At 70.8% G+C, this 19,587-nt stretch overlaps 4 protein-coding genes across 4 annotated transcripts in view; 3 read left to right on the forward strand and 1 right to left on the reverse strand.

Moving 5' to 3' along the window:
- SARS2 (seryl-tRNA synthetase 2, mitochondrial) overlaps positions 1-1,235 on the forward strand; it is a 5,848-nt gene extending 4,613 nt beyond the window's left edge. The window contains exons 7-9 of the mRNA XM_062598209.1: positions 112-204; positions 671-736; positions 830-1,235. Of these exons, the coding sequence (XP_062454193.1) occupies positions 112-204; positions 671-736; positions 830-958 (288 nt within the window). The 3' untranslated portion in view covers positions 959-1,235. The remainder of the gene's footprint in view (positions 1-111; positions 205-670; positions 737-829) is intronic.
- Positions 1,236-1,576: 341 nt separating this feature from the next.
- Positions 1,577-3,429, reverse strand: NFKBIB (NFKB inhibitor beta). The gene is given in 6 exon segments (XM_062598240.1): positions 1,577-1,855; positions 2,025-2,258; positions 2,382-2,470; positions 2,542-2,610; positions 2,613-2,784; positions 2,901-3,429. Coding segments are annotated over 6 exon segments (936 nt in total). The 5' UTR covers positions 3,225-3,429; the 3' UTR covers positions 1,577-1,807.
- Positions 3,430-4,509: 1,080 nt separating this feature from the next.
- On the forward strand, positions 4,510-9,500 carry SIRT2 (sirtuin 2). The gene is made up of 17 exons (XM_062598210.1): positions 4,510-4,652; positions 4,741-4,787; positions 5,145-5,196; positions 5,638-5,754; positions 5,905-5,946; positions 6,248-6,354; positions 6,437-6,493; positions 6,745-6,813; positions 6,932-7,061; positions 7,175-7,234; positions 7,398-7,453; positions 7,562-7,638; positions 7,744-7,795; positions 8,060-8,127; positions 8,631-8,697; positions 8,802-8,894; positions 9,489-9,500. The coding sequence occupies exons 1-17, from the start codon at positions 4,637-4,639 to the stop codon at positions 9,498-9,500; spliced, it is 1,122 nt and encodes a 373-aa protein (XP_062454194.1). The 5' UTR covers positions 4,510-4,636.
- A 3,243-nt stretch (positions 9,501-12,743) lies between these two features.
- IRF2BP1 (interferon regulatory factor 2 binding protein 1) lies at positions 12,744-14,371 on the forward strand. The gene has a single exon (XM_062598211.1). It carries the CDS (start codon positions 12,744-12,746, stop codon positions 14,280-14,282), a length of 1,539 nt encoding a protein of 512 aa, XP_062454195.1. The 3' UTR covers positions 14,283-14,371.
- The last annotated feature ends 5,216 nt before the right edge of the window (positions 14,372-19,587 follow it).

Genomic DNA, 19,587 nt, shown 5'->3' on the forward strand with positions numbered 1-19,587 from the left:
CACAGCTGGGGGGGGTCCCCATGGTTGGGGTCAGGGGGGTCCTCCGCAGCCGGGGGGGGTCCCAATCCCCCCCCACTCGCACTCTCTCTCCCCCCTCTTCTCACCCCACAGATCTCCAGCGCCTCCAACTGCACCGACTTCCAGAGCCGGCGCCTCAACATCATGTACAGTGACGGCGCCGGGCGGCTGCGGCATGCGCACACGGTATGGGGGGGGGCGGCACAGTGGGGCAGACCCCCCCCCCACCCCGGGGTTGGGGGGGGGTCACAGATTAGCCCCGCCCTGGGGTGGGGGGGGGAAAGAAAAATTCCACCCCACCGAAGATAAATCCACCCCGGGGGGTTTGATCAGGCTCCATGGGGGGGCAGAGGGGGGTAAATCTGCTCCATGGGGAGCGGGGCGGGGGGCGGGGGGGCGGGTAAATCTGCTCCAAGGGGGGCAGATCTCACCCATGGAGGGGAGGGTCAGATCTACCCCGGGGGGGGGGGGTACAAATCCACCCCAGGGAGGCGGCAGAGCCACCCCATGGAGGTCAGATCTCCTCTAGGGGGAGGAGATCCAGCCGGGGGGGGGGGAAGCTGGACCCCCAAAGGGGGGGGGGTAGGGGATGCAGATTGCCCCCCCCCCACCCCGGTGGCCGCTCATGGTGTGTCCCCCCCCCACCCCGCAGGTGAACGGCACGGCCTGCGCCGTCCCCCGGACGCTCATCGCCCTGCTGGAGTGCAACCAGCTGCCGGTACGCGGGGAAAGAGGGACAGCGGGGAGGGGGGGGGGGTCTCACCTTTACCCCCCCCCCCCACTGCATCCCTGACCCCCACCCACCCCCCAGGACGGGCGGGTGCGCGTGCCCCCGGCCCTGCAGCCCCTGGTGGGCAGCGCCGTGCTGGCCCGGCCCCGGGCGCCGCTGCTGCGCTACGTGGGACCCAACCAGCCCAAGGGCGCCCGCGCCGCCCCCTGAACGCCCCCCCCCACTCCCCACCCCGGCCGGGGCACCTGCGTCCCCCCCACCCCCCCGCTGCCCGAGGGGGGGGGACGACATGGAGCCGCCCGAGGGGACGCGGAGCCGCCCGAGGGGGGGGACGGATGAGGGACGCGGACGCATCGGAGGGGACGCGGAGCCGCCCGAGGGAGAACACGGATGCGCCGAGAGGAGGACGTGGATCTGCCACGCAGGGGGGGGACACGGACGCGCCAGAGAAAAACCCGGGATCTACCGGAGCCGGGGGGGGGGGGGGGGGGGGGAAGAGAGACGCGGCTGCAGCGCCGCGCTCGCGGCGGCTCCGGACGGTCCACGGCGGCTCCCGCAGAAAAGCCTGCCGGAGCCGCTCCGCTCGGGAACCGGGTGCTGCGTCCCCGGATTCCCCCCCCCAAAATAAACGCCGTCTCCAGCCGCCCGACAGCGGCTGTCCCCAGCCCCACAGCGCTGTGTCCCCCCACCCCACCACCACCCCACTGGGGGCCCAACCCCATAGCAGCCAGCGGAGGCTTCCCCCCCCCCCCCAGCCCCTTGCCCCACGTCGCTGTCAGCACAAAGGGGCTCGGCCGGGCCGCGGGGGGGTGGGGGGGGGGGCGCCGCGCCGTGGCCGAACACCTCTTTATTTTACAACAACCGATATAAATCCTCTACGCTACGACCGGGAACGGATTAGGGAGGGGAAGCGGCGAAAGGTGGTGGAAAGAGGGGAGGGGGAGCGGGGAGGGAGCGGAAGCTCCGGCAAAGTCCAGCCGCCGGCTCTCCCGGAGCCGCCGGATAAATAGCGGAGGCGGCGGGCGTGCGCCGGGAGCGGGGCGGCGGCGTGGCCCTCCCTCAGTCCGCGTAGCGGCCGCTGTTGATGACGATGTCGTCGTATTCCTCCTGCAAGGGGGGGGGGGGGGAACGGCGCTCAGCTCCGGAGGGGGGTCGGGAACGCCGGAGCCGGGGGGTGGGGGGGGAGGGAAAATGAAATCCCCTCCCCTCTCCTTCTGGCAGCGCGAGGAGGAGGAGGAGGAGGGTTTGGGTTTTTTTTTTCCGGTCGCCCACTTACGTCGCTGGCGTCGTCGGGACTCTCCTCCGAGTCCCACTGGGGCTCCTCGGAGCCGAAGTCGCGGAGCAGCTGCAGGATGCGGCCGCAGGGCCGGTGGCTGGCGCTGTAGATGGGCGTGTAGCCCACGTACATGCGGGCGGCGGGGTCGGCGCCGGCGCGCAGCAGGCACTCCACCACCTCGGGGCTCTGCGCCTCCACGGCGAGGTGCAGCGGGCTCCGGCCGCAGCTCGGCTCCTGCGCGACACGGGACGGCGGCGGTGGCGGCGAGGAGGGGGCGCTCGGCTGTCCCCGCCGCCCCCCTCCCTCCCTCCCTCCCTCCCTCCCTGCCGGCATCGCTCCCCGTTTTCCGGCGCTCACCGCCTTGTTGAGGTCGGCGCCGGCGCCCAGGAGCAGCTCCACCATCTCCAGGTCCTTGCGGAGCACGGCGACGTGCAGCGGGGTGTAACCTGCGGCGACGGCACCGTCACGGCTCCGCCGCCGCCCTCCTTCCTCCCCCTCCCCCCCAACTCCGCCGTACCATCGTAGTTGACGCTGTCGAGCTGGGCGCGTGCCTCCTCCTCCTCCTCCTCCTCCTCGGCGGCGGCCCGCCGGGCGCCAGCGGGGCCAGCAGGCGCTGGGCGCAGGCGCGGCGGCCCTCGCGGCACGCCAGGTGCAGCGCCGTGTGGCCTCCCTTCTCCTGCACGCAGAGCCCCGAGCCGGCCGCCATCAGCTTGCGCACGAATTCGGCCAGGCCCAGGATCACGGCGATGTGCAGCGCCGTCTGTCGCCGCGGGGAGCGAGACGGGGGCAGAAAAAACAACAACAAAACCCCCTCCCTCAGCGGCGTCCGTCCGTCCGTCCGTCCGTCCGCCTGCCCTCGGCCCGCCGCGCTCCAACCTGTCCCAGGTCGTTCTGCAGGTCCAGGTACTCGGTGCCTCCCGTGTACTGCAGGATGGAGTCCAGGAAGGCCTCGTGCTCGTGGATGACGGCCAAGTGCAAGGCGCTGGAGACGGCGCCGGAGCCGCCGGCGAGTCCCGGGGGGGGACACGATGGACGGACGATGGACGCGTGCGGAGCGGATCCGGCGGGAGCCGAGCCACCGGAGTTGCCCAGGCAGCAAGGGGGGGAGATCGGAGCGGTGGGGGGGGGGAGGTCAGGGTCCCTCGTGCGCATTGTGGGGGGACACAGGAATGCAGGGTGTAGGGGGGTCCCTCTGTTCATAAAGGGAGCGTGGGGGCTCCCTGCCTCCCCCCCGGGGTGGGGACGCCTCCCCGTGCCCCTCCCCAGGGGCAGGTGGACCCCCCCAAGTCCCCCCCAAAGAAGAGGGGGGTCCTGGTGTGGGGCCCCCCCAAGCTGGGGCAGGCTCAGGCTCCCCCTACCCTGAGACGCGGGTGGTATCTCAGCCTTGCAGCCCCCTGCCCCACTCCAAGGGGTCTCAGTCTTCTCCTTCCCCCCCCCCATCCCGATGGGGGAGTGACCCAGTCCCATCCCCCCCCCCAGTCCAAATTCGTGGAGGCCCCATCTCGCCCCTCCCCCCAACCAGGAGGGGGGAGCTCCCGGTTTTGCCACCCCCCTCACGCAGTCCGAGGGGTCCCCCCTCCTTCCCCCCCAGCGGTGTGTGGGTCCTGCCCCCCTCCCCCGTCAGGGGGTCCCCGTTCCGCCCCTCCCCCCTCCCCTCCCCTCCGGACCCGGGCTGGCTCCCGGTGCCTCCCCCGCCGCCGGGGACACTCACGTGCGCCGTCCTCGGTGAGGAAGCCGAGGACGTGGTGGAGCCAGGCCTCGGCGTCGACGGCGGCCGCCGCCGGCGGCTCCTCCTCGGGGGGGTCGGCGAGGCGCACGGCGCCCACGGCGGCCGTGACGTGGCCCAAGGCCGAGTCCGGGCGCTCGGGGCCGGGGCTGGCGGGGCCGGGGCTGGCGAGGGGCAGCGGCCCCAGCTGCCCCTCGCCCAGCGAGCCCAGGCCGCTGTCGCACCAGTCATCGCTTTCGGACCGCTTGGGCTCGCCGAACGCCGCCGGCTCCACGGCCGCCATGTCGGGGGCCGCCACGTTACCGGCCGCGCCTCAGGCCCGGGCCGCCATGGCGCCCCGACCCCCCCCGGCCGCCCGCCGTGACCGGGAAATCCCCGCCGGGCCCGGGCAATGGCGGCCGCGCGCGGGGCATGCCGGGACGCGTAGTCCGCCCGCCCGCCCGCTTCCGGCACTCGGGGTGGGGGGGGGGGGGGGAAGGAAAGACGCCGCGGAGCCTGCCGGGAACGCCGGGGCGGGCGCGGGGCACGACGGGATCTATGGTACGGTCGGGGCGCGGGGCACGCCGGGAGCGGCTGTAGCGGCGGTATTGGCGCTGAGCGCGGGGCATTCTGGGATATATGGAACAGCAGGAGGGGGGCGTGGGCGTGGCGCGGAGCATGCCGGGAACCGCGGTCCCTCTCTTGCTAGGCGGCGCAAGGCATGTTGGGAGGTGTGGCCTCGCTAGCCGCCGTCGGCGCCCACCCGCGGCGCGAGGCACGCCGGGAAGCGCGGCTTTCCCTTGCCTAGCGCCGCTATCCCGCGGCGCGAGGCTCGCCGGGAGGAGGGGCGGCGTCCCGCGGGGCACGCCGGGAGGCGTCCGGGCGGCGGGGGAGCAGCCCCGCGCCCATGGCCGAGCAGGACGGTAACGAGCGCGGAGCGGGAGGGGGCAGGGCCTGCGGGCCCGGGGCGGCTCCCCGCTGCCGCCTGACTCCTTCCTTCTTCTCCTTCAGCTCCCGGTGCCCGCGGGGTCGAGGCCGAGCGGGGCGCGGAGTCGCCGGTGGGTGTCACCGGGCCCGGTTGGCGCCCGGCCCCCGTGGGCCTCGGTTGGCCTCTTCCACCCCCCACACACGGTCCCCCCGGTCCCAAGCACGTCCCGTCCCCGCCGGAGGAAGGGGAGTCCCGGTGCCGGCTGTCCCCGCGCGGGGGGGGCGGATCTCTCAGTTCCTCTGTCCCAGTTCCCCACCCTGCCCCGGGGACGGTCCCTGCCCAAATCCCGGGGCTGTTGCCGCCCGTCCTGCTCCGTGAGGGATGGAGACACCCCCCTCCCCCGATGTCACCCCATTCACAACCTAGCGCCCCCCCCCAACCACCCTTAACGAAGCCCGTTAACCGCCCTCGGTCCTGTCTCTTCCAGGCCTCCGATTCCGACGCCGATTCCGACGCCGGTGCTTCGGGCGAGTCCGAAAGTAGGTTCGCCAGCGCGGCCCCTCTCGGGGTCACCCGGCAGCTCTGGAAACGGCTGTTACCGCGAGCGTCCTGTCCTTTAGCCCTCGCGGCGGTGCGGTAGCTTCGCCGAGGGCTCGTCGGCCCTGCCCGTCTGCGCCCCGTTTGCTGGAGCTGCGCGAGTTTGGGGCTTTTTTTACTGTTTTTTTTTTTTTTCCAACTCGTTTCCACCCAGGATTATGTGTTTTTCGCATGGGGGAACTGGGGCGATACCTGTGCTCTCACCCCAGTTGTGGCACAGAGCAACCACCTCCGGTCTCAGGGCCCTTTACGCGGTGGGAATTTTTGCCACTTCTTAAAAAAAGAAAAAACGTTGGGGATGAGACATTGATATTCTGGATTCCGGGCGTTTGGCTGGAGGCCCGCGTCCTTCAGAATGACCTAAAGCTCCTCCTCTTGCGCAGTGGAGTTCCTCCGAAACCTCCTCTCCCGGACCCTGGGGCTGGGCAGCGAGAAGCCGGAGAAGGTGCTGGACGAGCTGACGCTGGAGGGAGTGAGCCGCTTCATGCAGAGCGAGAAATGTGAGTCCCGTCGCGCCGGGACGGCTGGAGCCAGCCGCAGCTGCGATCTTCGGGCTTTCCGGATGCTTTTAGGGGCGGCTTCGGTGGCGTTTCAGCTCTTCCTGCATCAGGAGGAGGCGTTTCTAAGCCCTCGTCTCTCTCCCCGCGCAGGCAGGAACGTCGTATGCATGGTGGGAGCTGGGATCTCGACGTGTGAGTACGGCAGAGCCGGCGGCTTCCTTCTGCTGGGGACGGTTCCCGCCGGGTTCGGCAGCTCCTGCTCCTTCTGGGTCTCTTTTCGCCCCTCGGTGCCGAAAGCGCGACCGGTTTTGGGCCGGAGCTGGCGTAGGAGGCTCTGCCGAGCCCTTTCCGTGCCAGCTCTGCCTTCGCTGGCACCGTCTGGACGCGCGCAGGGTGGAAGCGGGAAAGGGGAGAGCGCTGCTGTGGGGAGGGGGGGGGATTAGAAAGCGCTCGGATCCCCGCGGGCCCTGACGCGCCGCCCCCGCGCTCGCAGCCGCCGGGATCCCCGATTTCCGCTCGCCCGGCACCGGCCTCTACGCCAACCTGCAGAGCTACAACCTGCCCTACCCGGAGGCCATCTTTGAGATCAACTTCTTCAAGGTAGCAGCGGGGGGAGCCTGTGGCCCCGCCGGGGGGGGCAGGAGCTCTCTGGCAGCCCTGAGACCCCCGTCTTCCCCCGCAGCAACACCCGGAGCCCTTCTTCGCCCTCGCCAAGGAGCTTTACCCGGGGCAGTTCAAGGTAACGCCGGCCGGCGGCTCGTTAGGGCTTAAAACCGGGGACGTCCGGGTTCGTCGCGGCCTTTTTTACGGCCTCGCTCTCGACGGAGGCCCGACGAGGACCCGGTTCGCGTTCGCTGCGGCGTCCGGGTTCCCTGCAGCCCCCCCCCTCCAAATGTAGAGGAGATGTGGGGGTTTCTTCCCCCCCCCCATCACCCCGAAAGGCGCGCGGGCGACATGGCGCCCGGCCGAACGCCCTCCGCTCTCTCGCAGCCCACGGCGTGTCACTACTTCATGCGGCTCCTCAAGGAGAAAGGTTTGTTGCTGCGCTGCTACACCCAGGTACGGGGCAGCGGGTCGCTGCCCGCGGCTCGGGGATGGTCCCTGTTGTCCCCCCCCCCCTTCCCCCCCCCCCTCCCCGGTGAGGGGCCGGCCCTGAGCCTCGGGGCCGCCCCCGCAGAACATCGACACGCTGGAGCGCGTGGCCGGGCTGGAGCCGGACGAGCTGGTGGAGGCGCACGGCACCTTCTTCACCTCCCACTGCCTCCGCTCCTCCTGCCGCCAGCAGTACGGCCTCGACTGGATGAAAGGTACCCGCCCGGCGGCGCCCCCCACCCCGCGGAGGTCGTCCCCCAAGCAGCCCCCCCCCCCCCCCCCACCAAAACCCACCGCTGAGCTCTGCCCCCCCCTCCTTTTTTTCCAGAAAAGATTTTCTCGTCCCTAGTCCCTAAATGTGAAAAGTGTCAGAGCGTGGTGAAACCAGGTGAGGGGGACGGAAACGGGCGGCCGAGGGCGGGGGGGGGGGGGGGGGGGGTCCGCGTGCCCCTCCCCTGCTCCGGCCGAGGGGCCGCCGCATCCCCGCGCCCTCCAGCCCTGTGGCCGCTCCTTCTCCCCCCCCCCCCCAAAAAAAAAAACACCCCCCCCAGATATCGTCTTTTTCGGCGAGAGCCTCCCGTCCCGCTTCTTCACCCTGCTGCAGTTGGTGAGTGGCGCCGTGCGTGGGCCAGGGGCGTCCCCGGGGGTGTCCCTGGGGGCGGGGGGACCCCGGTGGCCTCGCTGTGACGTGTCGTCCCCCCGCCCCGTCTGGCAGGACTTCCAGAAGGTCGATCTGCTGCTCATCATGGGCACCTCGCTGCAGGTCCAGCCCTTCGCCTCCCTCGTCGGCAGGTCGAGTCCTCGCCGGCCCCGTGTCCCCTTGTGTCCCCCCCCCCTAAAAAAAAAGAACCCCCGTCCCTGTGCCCCCCTGACTGTTCCCCCCTCTGCCCGCCACAGGGTCCCTAGCAGCACCCCCCGGCTCCTCATCAACAAGGAGAAGACGGGGCAGGTGAGGGGAGGGGGCAGATTGGGGAGGGAGGGCAATTGAGGCCAGGGGGGGCAATTGAGCCCGAGGGGGGGTGTTGAGGGAATGGCTGACAGGGAATTAGGGGGCAGTTTAAGTCTGGGGAGGTATCGGGGAGCGGGGACGTTGGGGGGCAGTTTAAGCCTGCGGGGGGGGCATCAAGGGGTGATTGAGGCTGGGGGGGGACAGGATTCAGGGGGAGGGGGCCTCAGGGGTCTGGATGCTGCTTGTCCCCCCCCCCAACTGCAGAGCGACACCTTCATGTCCCTCATGGGCTTCGGCGGCGGCATGGACTTCGACTCGGACAAGGCCTACAGGCACGGCCGGGGGGGGTCCCTGGGGTGCTGGGGGGGGGGGGGACCGGGGCGGGGGGGTGGGACAGGACACGAGCAGGACGTCTGGGTTCCTTGCGTGTAGATGAGAGGGGCACTAGGACCCCTTTCGGGGGGGGGGGGGTGGCGTCGGTTTGGGGGGCAGGGCTGGACACCCCCTGCCCTGTCTGCCTCGGTTTCCCCTTCCCTTTCCCCCCCCCCCCCTGTGCCTCAGTTTCCCCTTCCTTCCCCCGCCCCGTGTGCCTCGGTTTCCCCTTCCCTTTCCCCCCTGTGCCTCAGTTTCCCCTTCCTTCCCCCGCCCCGTGTGCCTCGGTTTCCCCTTCCCTTTCCCCCCTGTGCCTCAGTTTCCCCTTCCTTCCCTTCGCCCACCTCGTGCCTCAGTTTCCCCTTCCCTTTTCCCCGCCCTGGTGCCTCGGTGTCCCCCCCACCTCGGCCCCAAGCCCCCCTCCCCCCCGGCCCCCCTCCCACCCGGCCCGCTGTGCCCGCAGGGACGTGGCCTGGCTGGGGGACTGCGACGAAGGCTGCCTGGCGCTGGCCGAGCTCCTGGGCTGGAAGGTAGCACCATGTCCCCCCGCCCGCCCCCCCCCCACCCCCCCAAACCTCGCCGCGTGCCCCCCGACCGCGTCCCTCACGGCCGCCCCCCATCCCCGTCCCCGCAGAAGGAGCTGGAGGAGCTGGTGCGGCGGGAGCACGCCGCCATCGACGCCCGCGGCGGCAAGGCCCGGCGCCGGGGCGGCGAGGGCCAGCGCCCCGCGGCCCCCGGCGCCGCCGCCTCGTAGCCCGGGGCGGGGGGGGGGGGACACACGGGGGGGGGGGGGGGGGGACACGGTGACATTAAACGGCCGCCCAGGCAGATCCCCGGCTCGTCTGTTCCCTCCCCGCGGAGGGAGGGGGCCCAGGCGTCCGGGTTTGGGGGAGCGTGGGGGGGGGGGGGGGCGTGGGCAGGCCAGAGCCCCCGGGGGGGGGGGGGAGGGGGGGGTCGTGTGTCCCCACTCGGGGCCCCCCATGCCCGCGTCACCTCGGGGCCCCCGTCCCCTCCCCTCTCCTGGGGCCCGGGCCCCGCCCCCCCGAGGAACAAGCCCCGCCTATTTCTCCTTATATGGGGTCTGGGCGCTGCCCCCCCCCCATCCTGCTCCCATCCCTGGGGTCCAGGCCACGCCCCCTTACCTCCAGCCCCACCCCTGGGGCCCAAGCCCCGCCCCTTTTCTCCTTATATGGGGGCTGGACCCTGCCCCCCCCATTCCTGCTCCCTTCCCTGGGCTTCAGGCCACGCCCCCTTACCTCCAGCCCCACCCCCTAGTGCCCAGGCCCCGCCCCCTGCATCCAGGCCCCACCCCCTGGCGAAGGGGAGGGTCTGAGCTGCCTGTGGGGCTGCGGGGGGGGGGGGTGTCATCGGCGAGGGGGGAGGGGGGGACACGATGACACCCCGGGTGCCCCTGGGGGCTGCGGGGGCGGTAGCAGGAGGGGGGAACCCAGAGAGGGGTGCGGGGCCCCCCCCCCCGCACCCCCCCCGCGGGACCTGTCACACCTGTGGCCCCGCGTGGCCCCCCCACCCCGTGCTCACGTCCCTGCCCCTGCGTGCCCCCCCCCCCCCCCCCGTGCTCATGCCCCGGGGTGCCCCCCCCCGTGCTCGTGTCCCTGCGTCCCCCCCCGTGTGACACCCCCGTACTTCTGTCCCCGCATCCCCACCCCCCCGTGCTCGTGTCCCTGCGTCCCCCCCCCGTGTGACACCCCCGTACTTCTGTCCCCGCATCCCCACACCCCCCCGTGCTTGTGTCCCCAGCCCCGCGTGGGCCCCCCCCCCCCGTGCTCGTGGCCCCATGTCCCCAGCCCCCCATGGGCCCCCCCCGTGCTTCTGTCCCCGCATCCCCCCCCCCCCTGTGCTCATGTCCCCGGCCCTGCGTGGCCTCCCCCCCCCGTGCTCGTGTCCCTGCGTCCCCGCCCCCGCGTGCCCCCCACTCCCCCCGTGCTCATGTCCCCGCGTGGGGCCCCCCCCCCCCCCCAGCCGGTGCCAGCCACGGGGGAGCCAAGCACCGGGGGGGGGGGGTGGCCGAGGAGCGGGGACAGGGTGCCCTGTGCCACCACCCAGGGGTGGGCGCGAGGCCTGAGACCACCCAACACCCACGGACAGATGGACGGACGTCCCCCGGCGCGGGGGGGGGTGGGGGGGCGGCTGTAGGGACCCTCCCCGCTGCAGCCGCCCCCCCCCACCCCCCCAGCGGCCCGAGCTCTGCCCGGTCTCAGCCGCCCCGCGGCCCCCCCCCCACCCCCACCCCGGGGCCGCGTGGGGTCCCTGGGTCTTTCTGGGGGTGCTCGAGGTGGGGGGGGGGGCAGACGCCCCCCCCCCCAAGGACCCGCCATTTGCACGAGGACTTTTTTTTTTTAAAAAAAAAAAAGCGCTTTTTTAAATAAAAACTGTGTTTGTCTTTTTTTTTCTGGCTGTTTTTTGCGAGGGGGGGAAATCGGGGGGGGTCCCGGGGTTGTTCCGGGGGAGGAGCCATCCCGGAAGTGGGCGGTGCCGCGCGGGGTGTGTCGGGAGCTGTAGTTCCGCGGCCCGTCCCGCGCGGGGCATGCCGGGAGCTGTAGGCCCGTCCCGGCCCCCACGCCGCCGCCGCCGCCGCCGCCGCGCGGGGCATGCCGGGAGCTGTAGGCCCGTCCCGGCCCCCACGCCGCCGCCGCCGCCGCGCGGGGCATGCTGGGAGCTGTAGGCGCGCCGCCGCGGGGCATGCTGGGAGCTGTAGTCCCGCTCCCACCAGCACAGCGGTGCACCATCCCCCGTGCGTGTTCCCCCATGCACACACCCATATCCCCACGCGCACCCGTGGCCCCACGCGCGCACACGTGGCCCCACGCGCACACACGTACCCCCATGTACACACTCGTGCACATGCACCCGTGCACGTTCCCCATGCGCACGCCCGTGTCCCCATGCACACGCCCGAGCCCCCATGTGCACACGTGTGCCCATGCACACCCGTGTCCCCACGGACACACATGTGCCCACGCACACGCACGTATCCCCATGTACACGCTTGTGCACATGCACCCGTGCACTCTCCCCATGCGCACACCCGTGTCCCCACACGCAAACCCATGTCCCCATGTACACACTCGTGCACATGCACCCACGTCCCCACGCACACCCGTGTCCCCACGTGCACACCAGCGTCCCCACGCACATGCATGTGCATGTATCCCCATGTACACACTCGCGCACACGCACCCATGCACCTTCCCCACGCGCACACCCATGTCCCTGCATGCACACACACGTATCCCCACGTACACTCACACACATGCACCCGTGCACCTTCCCCATGTGCACACCCATGTCCCCACGCACTCCTGTGCCCCCATGCACACGCACGTATCCCCACATACACACTCACACATGTGCACTGCCCCCACGTGCAAACCCGCGCCACCACGCGCACATGTGTGCCCATGCACACCCGCGTCCCCACGCACACGCACGTATCCTCACGTACTCACTCGCACCCATGCACCTGTGCACCTTCCCCACGCACACACCCACGCCCCCACACACGTCTGTGTCCCCAAGTGCACCCGCGTCCTCACGCGCATGCACATATCCCCACGCACACACTCGTGCACATGCACCCATGCACGTTCCCCACGTGCACACCCGTGTCCCCACGCACACCCGCGCCCCCACGCACACGCACGTATCCTCGTGCACACACTCACACCCATGCACCCGTGCGCCTTCCGCACCCCCATGCACACCCGCGCCCCACGCACACGCACATATCCCCGCGCACACACTCGCACACGTGCACCCGTGCACCTTCGCCGTGCACACCCGTGTCCCCACGCGCACCCGTGCCCCCATGCACACGCACATATCCCCGCGCACACACTCGCGCACGTGCACCCGTGCACCTTCCCCACGCACACCCGTGTCCCCACGCGCACCCGCGCCCCCACGCACACGCACATATCCCCGCGCACACACTCGCGCACGTGCACCCGTGCACCTTCGCCGCGCACACCCGTGTCCCCACACGCACACGTGTGCCCATGCACACCCGCGCCCCCACGCACACCCGCGCCCCCACGCACACGCACATATCCCCGCGCACACACTCGCGCACGTGCACCCGTGCACCTTCCCCACGCACACCCGTGTCCCGACGCGCACCCGCGCCCCCACGCACACGCACATATCCCCGCGCACACACTCGCGCACGTGCACCCGTGCACCTTCCCCCCACGCGCACCCCCACGCGCCCGCACAGCTCCGCGCACGCGCCCTCCCTCCCCCTTGGCCCCAACCCACCGCGCATGCGCATCCCCCCCGCCCCCCCCCCCCCCAACACACAATCTCCGCCACTCGGCGCGCGGCCCCTTTAAGGCGCGGGCGGACTACCCGTCCCGGCGTGCCCCGCGCGCGCGCGGCCGTTATGCAAGCGCGGGGCGGGCGCGCGCGGCGCGAGGCGGCGGCGGCAGCGGGGGGGGGGGAGGGGGCCGCGCTGAGGCGGCGGCGGCGGCGGCGGCGGCGGCGGCGCGGGCGCGGGCCCGGGCGGGGAGGGGGGGGGGGGGGTTTAACGGCGGCGCGAAGGGGAGGGGAGGGCGGCGCCATGGCGGCGCGGCGGCAGTGGTGCTACCTGTGCGACCTGCCCAAGATGCCGTGGGCCGTGGTGTGGGACTTCAGCGAGGCCGTTTGCCGCGGCTGCGTCAACTTCGAGGGCGCCGAGCGCATCGAGCCGCTGCTGGAGGCGGCGCGGCGCCTCCGCCACAGCCACGGCGCCGCCGAGGCCCGGCCGCCGCCGCCGCCGCCGCCTCCGCGGCCCGCCCGCGACCACCACCACCACCACCACCACCATCACCACCACCAACAACCGCCGCCGCCGCGTCTCCCCAACGGGCTCGGCCGCGGCGAGGAGCCGGCCGAGCGGCGCCCCGCGGCCTCGTCGGGCTGCCGGCCGCGGGGAGCCGAGTGCTTGGCCGAGCTCAGCGAGGCCATGCGGGGCCGCGCCGAGGACTGGCCCGGCAAACCGCCGGCGGTGCGCGAGCGCCTGGCCGCCCTGGCGGGCTGCGCCCCTTTCAACGTGCGCTTCCGCAAGGATCACGCTCTGGTGGGGCGAGTCTTCGCCTTCGACGCCGCGCCCCGGCCGGGCTTCGAGTTCGAGCTGAAGCTCTTCGCCGAATACCCCTGCGGATCGGGCAGCGTCTACGCCGGCGTGCTGGGCCTGGCCAAGCAGATGTTCCACGACTGCCTCCGCGATCCCGGCAAAGCCATCTCGTCGGGATACAAGTACCTGGAGTACGAGAAGCGCCAGGGCAGCGGGGACTGGCGCCTCCTGGGCGAACTCTTCACCGAAGCCGTGCGGTTCTTCCGCGATCCCCCCGCGCCGGACGCGCTGCCCCAGCAGCACGCCGAGGCGGCCGGCGCCTTGTTGCCCGCTTCGCTGGCCCGCGCCCTGCCGCCGCGACGGCGGAGGAAGGCCTCGCCGGAGCCCGACGGCGAAGGCGGCGTGGGCAAGCTGACGGGCGAAGAGCAGCAGCAGCGGCAGCACTGGCTGCCGCCGGCGGCGGGCGGGTTGTACCCGCCGGGCGACGTGGCGGCGGCGGCGGCCCGGGGCGAACCGTCGCCCATCGCGGCGCTGAAGAACGTGGCCGAGGCGCTGGGAGCCGGGCAGTCGCCCAAAGACGCCAACCCGCCCGTGCACTCCACCACGGCGGGCGCCCGGCAGAACAGTGCCAGCCCCGCGTCGCCCGCCGCCGCCTCCTCGCAGCACCGCCCGGCGCCGAGGAACGGCGACGCCAGCTCTTCGGCTTCCTCCTCGGCCCACGCCGCGGCGGGCGCCGAGCCGGTGCCTGCCCCCGGCGTGCCCGACTCCTCCGGCGCCGCCGTCGCTCCGCTCTGCTGCACCATCTGCCACGAGCGCCTCGAGGATACCCACTTCGTGCAGTGCCCCTCGGTGCCCGGCCACAAGTTCTGCTTCCCTTGCTCGCGGGATTTCATCAAGGCGCAGGGGGCCGCCGGCGAGGTTTATTGCCCCAGCGGGCAGAAGTGCCCCTTGGTGGGCTCCAGCGTGCCCTGGGCCTTCATGCAGGGCGAAATCGCCACCATCCTGGCCGGCGACATCCGCGTCAAGAAGGAGCGGGACCCCTGAGCCCCCTCCCTCGCCGCTGCCGCCCCCACCCCGGGCACCCAGGGGCACCCACCGGCTCCTATTAACTCGCTGCCTTGTTTTTTGGGGGGTTTGGGGGGGGTGTTATTTTTTGGGGGGAGAGGGGAGCCGTAATTTGGGGAGGGGGTTGGTTGTGTTTTTAACCCTTTCTGACTGGAGACTGTATTAAAGGGAGGGAGGGAATATCGGGGAGGGGGAACTCAGTAACATCTGTTGTGGGGGGAGAAGCCCCCCCCCCCAACTCTGTTTTTAGGGTGCTGCTTGGGTGTGTGGGGGGGTTACTGTTGTCCCGGACTCCTGGGCCCATCTCCTCGCAGGGGGCGGGGCGGGAAGGTCTTTGGGGGGGTCCCTCGCGGGGGGAGGGGGGTGCAGGACGCCTGGGTTCTCCCCCAGCGCTGTTGGGGGCTGTGGGGGGGGGATGCTCAGGGGTCCCTTTTCGGTGCTGACACCCCCCTGCTTACCGCGTCCCCTCCTGTGCCTCAGTTTCCCCTGCAAGAGGGGTGGGGGGGTGGAGGGGGGGGGGCGATGTTCCGGGAGACCCTACAATAACCCACCGCCCCCGGCGAAGGGATTTTTTGTGGGGGGGGGGTGACAAGTGCCTGTCGCCGGCCTCCGCGTCTGGGGACTGCCCAGGCGGGGGGCCCGGGGCTCCCGCTCGCTCTGTTGCTTTTTTTTTTTTTCGGGGTCTTTTGGTCAATAAACAAACGTTTTGGGGTGGTTTTTGTTTAAGCTGCAGCTCGGCTGATCCTTGGGGGGGGGGCAATTGGGTGTCCGGGGAGTGTGTGGGGTAGTTGAGGGGGGACGTGGGGCAGAGAAGGGCGTCCTGGGAGCCTATGGGGCAGGTCTGGGGGCATATGGGGCAATTGGGGATGTGCTGGGGGTCAGTGGGGCTGACTAGGGGGGGAATGTGGGGCAATTGGGGGTGTGCTGGGGGCCTGTGGGGCTGTTGGGGGGGATGTGGGGCAATTGGGGATGTGCTGGGGGTCAGTGGGGCTGACTAGGGGGGGAATGTGGGGCAATTGGGGGTGTGCTGGGGGTGAGTGGGGCAGTTGGGGGGGATGTGGGGCAATTGGGGGTGTCTGGGGGTGAGTGGGGCTGTTGGGGGGATGTGGGGCAATTGGGGGTGTGCTGGGGGTGAGTGGGGCTGTTGGGGGGATGTGGGGCAATTGGGGGTGTGCTGGGGGTGAGTGGGGCTGTTGGGGGGATGTGGGGCAATTGGGGGTGTCTGGGGGTGAGTGGGGCTGACTAGGGGGGGAATGTGGGGCAATTGGGGGTGTGCTGGGGGTGAGTGGGGCTGTTGGGGGGATGTGGGGCAATTGGGGGTGTCTGGGGGTGAGTGGGGCTGTTGGGGGGGATGTGGGGCAATTGGGGGTGTGCTGGGGGTGAGTGGGGCTGTTGGGGGGATGTGGGGCAATTGGGGGTGTCTGGGGGTGAGTGGGGCTGTTGGGGGGGATGTGGGGCAATTGGGGGTGTGCTGGGGGTGAGTGGGGCTGTTGGGGGGGATGTGGGGCAATTGGGGGTGTGCTGGGGGTGAGTGGGGCTGTTGGGGGGATGTGGGGCAATTGGGGGTGTGCTGGGGGTGAGTGGGGCTGTTGGGGGGGATGTGGGGCAATTGGGGGTGTCTGGGGGTGAGTGGGGCAGTTGGGGGGATGTGGGGCAATTGGGGGTGTCTGGGGGTGAGTGGGGCTGACTAGGGGGGGAATGTGGGGCAATTGGGGGTGTGCTGGGGGTGAGTGGGGCTGTTGGGGGGGATGTGGGGCAATTGGGGGTGTCCTGGGGGTGAGTGGGGCAGTTGGGGGGGATGTGGGGCAATTGGGGGTGTCTGGGGGTGAGTGGGGCTGTTGAGGGGGGATGTGGGGCAATTGGGGGTGTCCTGGGGGTGAGTGGGGCTGTTGAGGGGGGATGTGGGGCAATTGGGGGTGTCCTGGGGGTGAGTGGGGCTGTTGAGGGGGGATGTGGGGCAATTGGGGGTGTCTGGGGGTGAGTGGGGCTGTTGGGGGGGATGTGGGGCAATTGGGGGTGTCTGGGGGTGAGTGGGGCAGTTGGGGGGGATGTGGGGCAATTGGGGGTGTCTGGGGGTGAGCGTGCAAGGAGGCGAGTGTGCAAGGGGGCTGTGAGAAGGCCAGGGCTGTGTGAGCAAGCGTGCAAGGGGGGTGAGCGTGCAAGGGCTACACGGGCCAGCGTGTTGGGGTGTGAGCAAGTGTGCAAGGGCCAGTGCCAGGATGGGTGCTGGGGCTGGGTGCTGGGGTCTGTTGTGGGGTGGGTGCTGGGGCTGGGTGATGCTGTGGGTGCTGGGGTCAACACTGGGATGGGTGCCGGGGATGGGTGCTGCTGTGGGTGCTGGGGTCAACGCAGGGATGGGTGCTGGGGTCAGTGCTGGAATGGGTGCTGGGGTCTGTTGTGGGGTGGGTGCTGGGGCTGGGAGCTGCTGTGGGTGCTGGGGTCAACGCTGGGATGGGTGCTGGGGTCAGTGCTGGAATGGGTGCCAGGGCTGGGTGCTGCTGTGGGTGCTGGGGTCAATGCTTGGATGGGTGCTGGAGTCAGTGCTGGAATGGGTGCTGGGGCTGGGTGCTGCTGTGGGTGCTGGGGTCAACGCTGGGATGGGTGCTGGAGTCAGTGCCGGGATGGGTGCTGAGGCTGGGTGCTGCTGTGGGTGCTGTCAGTGCTGGGATGGGTGCTGGGACCTGGCCCGGCGGGTTGGGGTGGGGGTGGGGGGCTGCGGGCACCCGGGGTGGTGGATGGTGGGGTCTGGGGTGCCCTGGGGTGCTGAGCTGGACAAGGGCACCCTGGGGCATGGTGGGATGGATGTGGGGAGCCTGAGACCCACCAGGGCGCCCAAGGGACCCCCGGGTGGACATGGGGACATTGAGCCCATCAGAGGCACCCAAGGGACCCCCGGGTGGACATGGGGCACTCACAGAAGGACAAGGAGAGCTCGAGATGGTCCAGAGCACCCAAGGGACCCCGAGATTGATATGGGCACCCTGGGGACGCCAAGATGGACAAGGAGACCATGAGCCCCAGGGGCACCCCAAGGACCCCCACACGGACATGGGCACCCTGGGGACACCCCACATGGACATGGAGACCATGATCCCCACGGGGGCACCCTAGAGACACCCCACACGGACATGGGCACCCTGGGGACACCCCACATGGACATGGAGACCGTGAGCCCCATGGGGCACCCTAGGGACACCCCAAACGGACATGGGCACCCTGGGGACACCAGGATGGACATGGAGACCATGAGCCCCAGGGGGCACCCAAGGGTCCCTCAGAGGGACACGGGCACCCCGAGCCCCCTGTCGCCCTGACCTGTGTGTGTGTGGGGGTGGGTGGGTGGGGAGTCCAGGGTGCTGAGGTGGTTTTGGGTGCCACCCTCCTCTTCCTCGCACCCTTCCTCCCCCCCCCCCCGGGGGTGAAGGAGCTTCACCCGGGGCTGAGCCGGGACACGGGGGGGGGGGGCCCAGGGGTGACGGAGGGTGCTGGGGGTGACAGCATGGCACGGGGGGGCGGGGTGGGGGGCCCGGGGGTGACCCCGCAGGGTCCTGGGGTGGGGGTGGGGGGCGCACGGGGAGTTTTGGGGTGACCCTGAGGGTCCCAGGGATGTGGGTGCACACGGGTGCTGCCGGCATGCGGTGGCCGCGGGGGGCTTGCACGTGCGTGTGCGTGGGGGGGGCGGTGCTGGGCATTCGCACGCCTGCCTGAATGTAGATCCCTGGTGCTTGCACACGTGTGTGCACGGGGATCCCGGGTATTTGCACGCTTGCATGAACAGAGATCCCAGGTGCTTGCACGTGTGTGTGCACACGGGAGACCTGTGGCGTGCACATGTGTGTGTGCAGGGGGTTCACAGCGCTTACACACTTGTGCAATGGTGTTTGCACGCGTGTGTGCATGCTCACCCACATGTTGGGGGAACCAGGCTGCTTGCACACTCATGGGGACTCTGTGCTGTTTCCATGTCATTATGCACAGGGATGCCAGTGCTTGCACGCCCATGTGCACGGAGATCCCTGGTGTGTGCGTACTGACAAGCTAGGGGACCTTCAGTCTTTGCACAACCATTTGCACAGGGATCCCACGTTTGCACACCCACGCACATGGGGACCCCTATGTTTGCACATCTGTGTGCACAGGCAAGACCAGTGCATGCACACCCACATGCTTGCACACCCATGTGCACACGGCCCCCCCCCCCAGTGTTTGCACACCACGTGCATGGGGATCCCCTACGTTTGCACATCTGCGTGCACAGGGAAGCCCAGTGCATGCACACGCACATGCTTGCACACCCATGTGCACACGGCCCCCCCCCCAGTGTTTGCACACCCACGTGCACAGGGGATTCCCGGCTCGCGCACACTCATGCGCTCGGGGGCCTCGGGGTTCTTTCTTTGCACACCCGCGTGCACGCGGTCCCCCGCGGTTGCACACCCACGCGCACGGCCGCCCCCCCCCTCCGCACCCTCCTGCGCGTGCGCGAGGCGCCGCGCCCCGCCTCCCACGGAGAGGGGGGCGTGGCCTCCCTCCCCCGGCCCCGCCCTCTCCGGCCTACAGCTCCCAGCGGGCAGCGCGCGCGCGCGCGCGCGCGCGGCGCTCTCGCCTGACGTCACGGCGCGTGCGCGGTGGCGCGCGGAGGCCGCCGAGCGCGCGAGCGGCGGTGAGGGGGGATGGGGGCGCCTATAGGGGCCTATAGGGGCGTCGGGAGGGCCCCGGGCAGCGTGTGGCGGCGGGAGGCTGCGTAGGGCTATGGGCAGTGTGGGAGATGGGGCTCCCTGGGGGGGTGGAGGCCCTATGGGGCTGTGTAGGGGGAGCTATAGGCTCCTATAGGGGGGCGGGTGTGGGGGGGAAGGGCTCTGTAGGGCCCTGAGGCTGTGGGGGAGGAGAGTCGATAGGGGTCAAGGAGTATGCGGGAGATGGGGCTCCAGAGGAGAACGGAGGCCCCATAGGGCTGTGGGAGGGGCTATAGGCTCCTATAGGGGTGTGGGTGTGTGTGGGGGAGGGCTCTGTAGGGCCTTGGGCCGCGACTGGTGGCAGGAAGGTCGGTAGTGGCAAGGGATGTGTGGGAGCTGGGGCACTATAGAAGAGTGGAGGCCCTATAGGGCTGTGGGAGGAGGGGCTATAGGCTCCTATAGGGCTGTGGGATACGTTGTGAGCGGTTCCATAGGGCTCTGGGCCATGTGTAGTTGCTTGAGGGTCTGTAGGGCTGAGGGTTGTGTGGGAGATGGGGCTCCCCGGGGAGGGGGGGGAAGGCCCTATTGGGCTGGGAGGCTCTATAGGG

The sequence above is a fragment of the Rhea pennata genome, chromosome 32, assembly GCF_028389875.1.
Source record: "Rhea pennata isolate bPtePen1 chromosome 32, bPtePen1.pri, whole genome shotgun sequence".
In the NCBI taxonomy this organism is placed as follows: domain Eukaryota; kingdom Metazoa; phylum Chordata; class Aves; order Rheiformes; family Rheidae; genus Rhea; species Rhea pennata.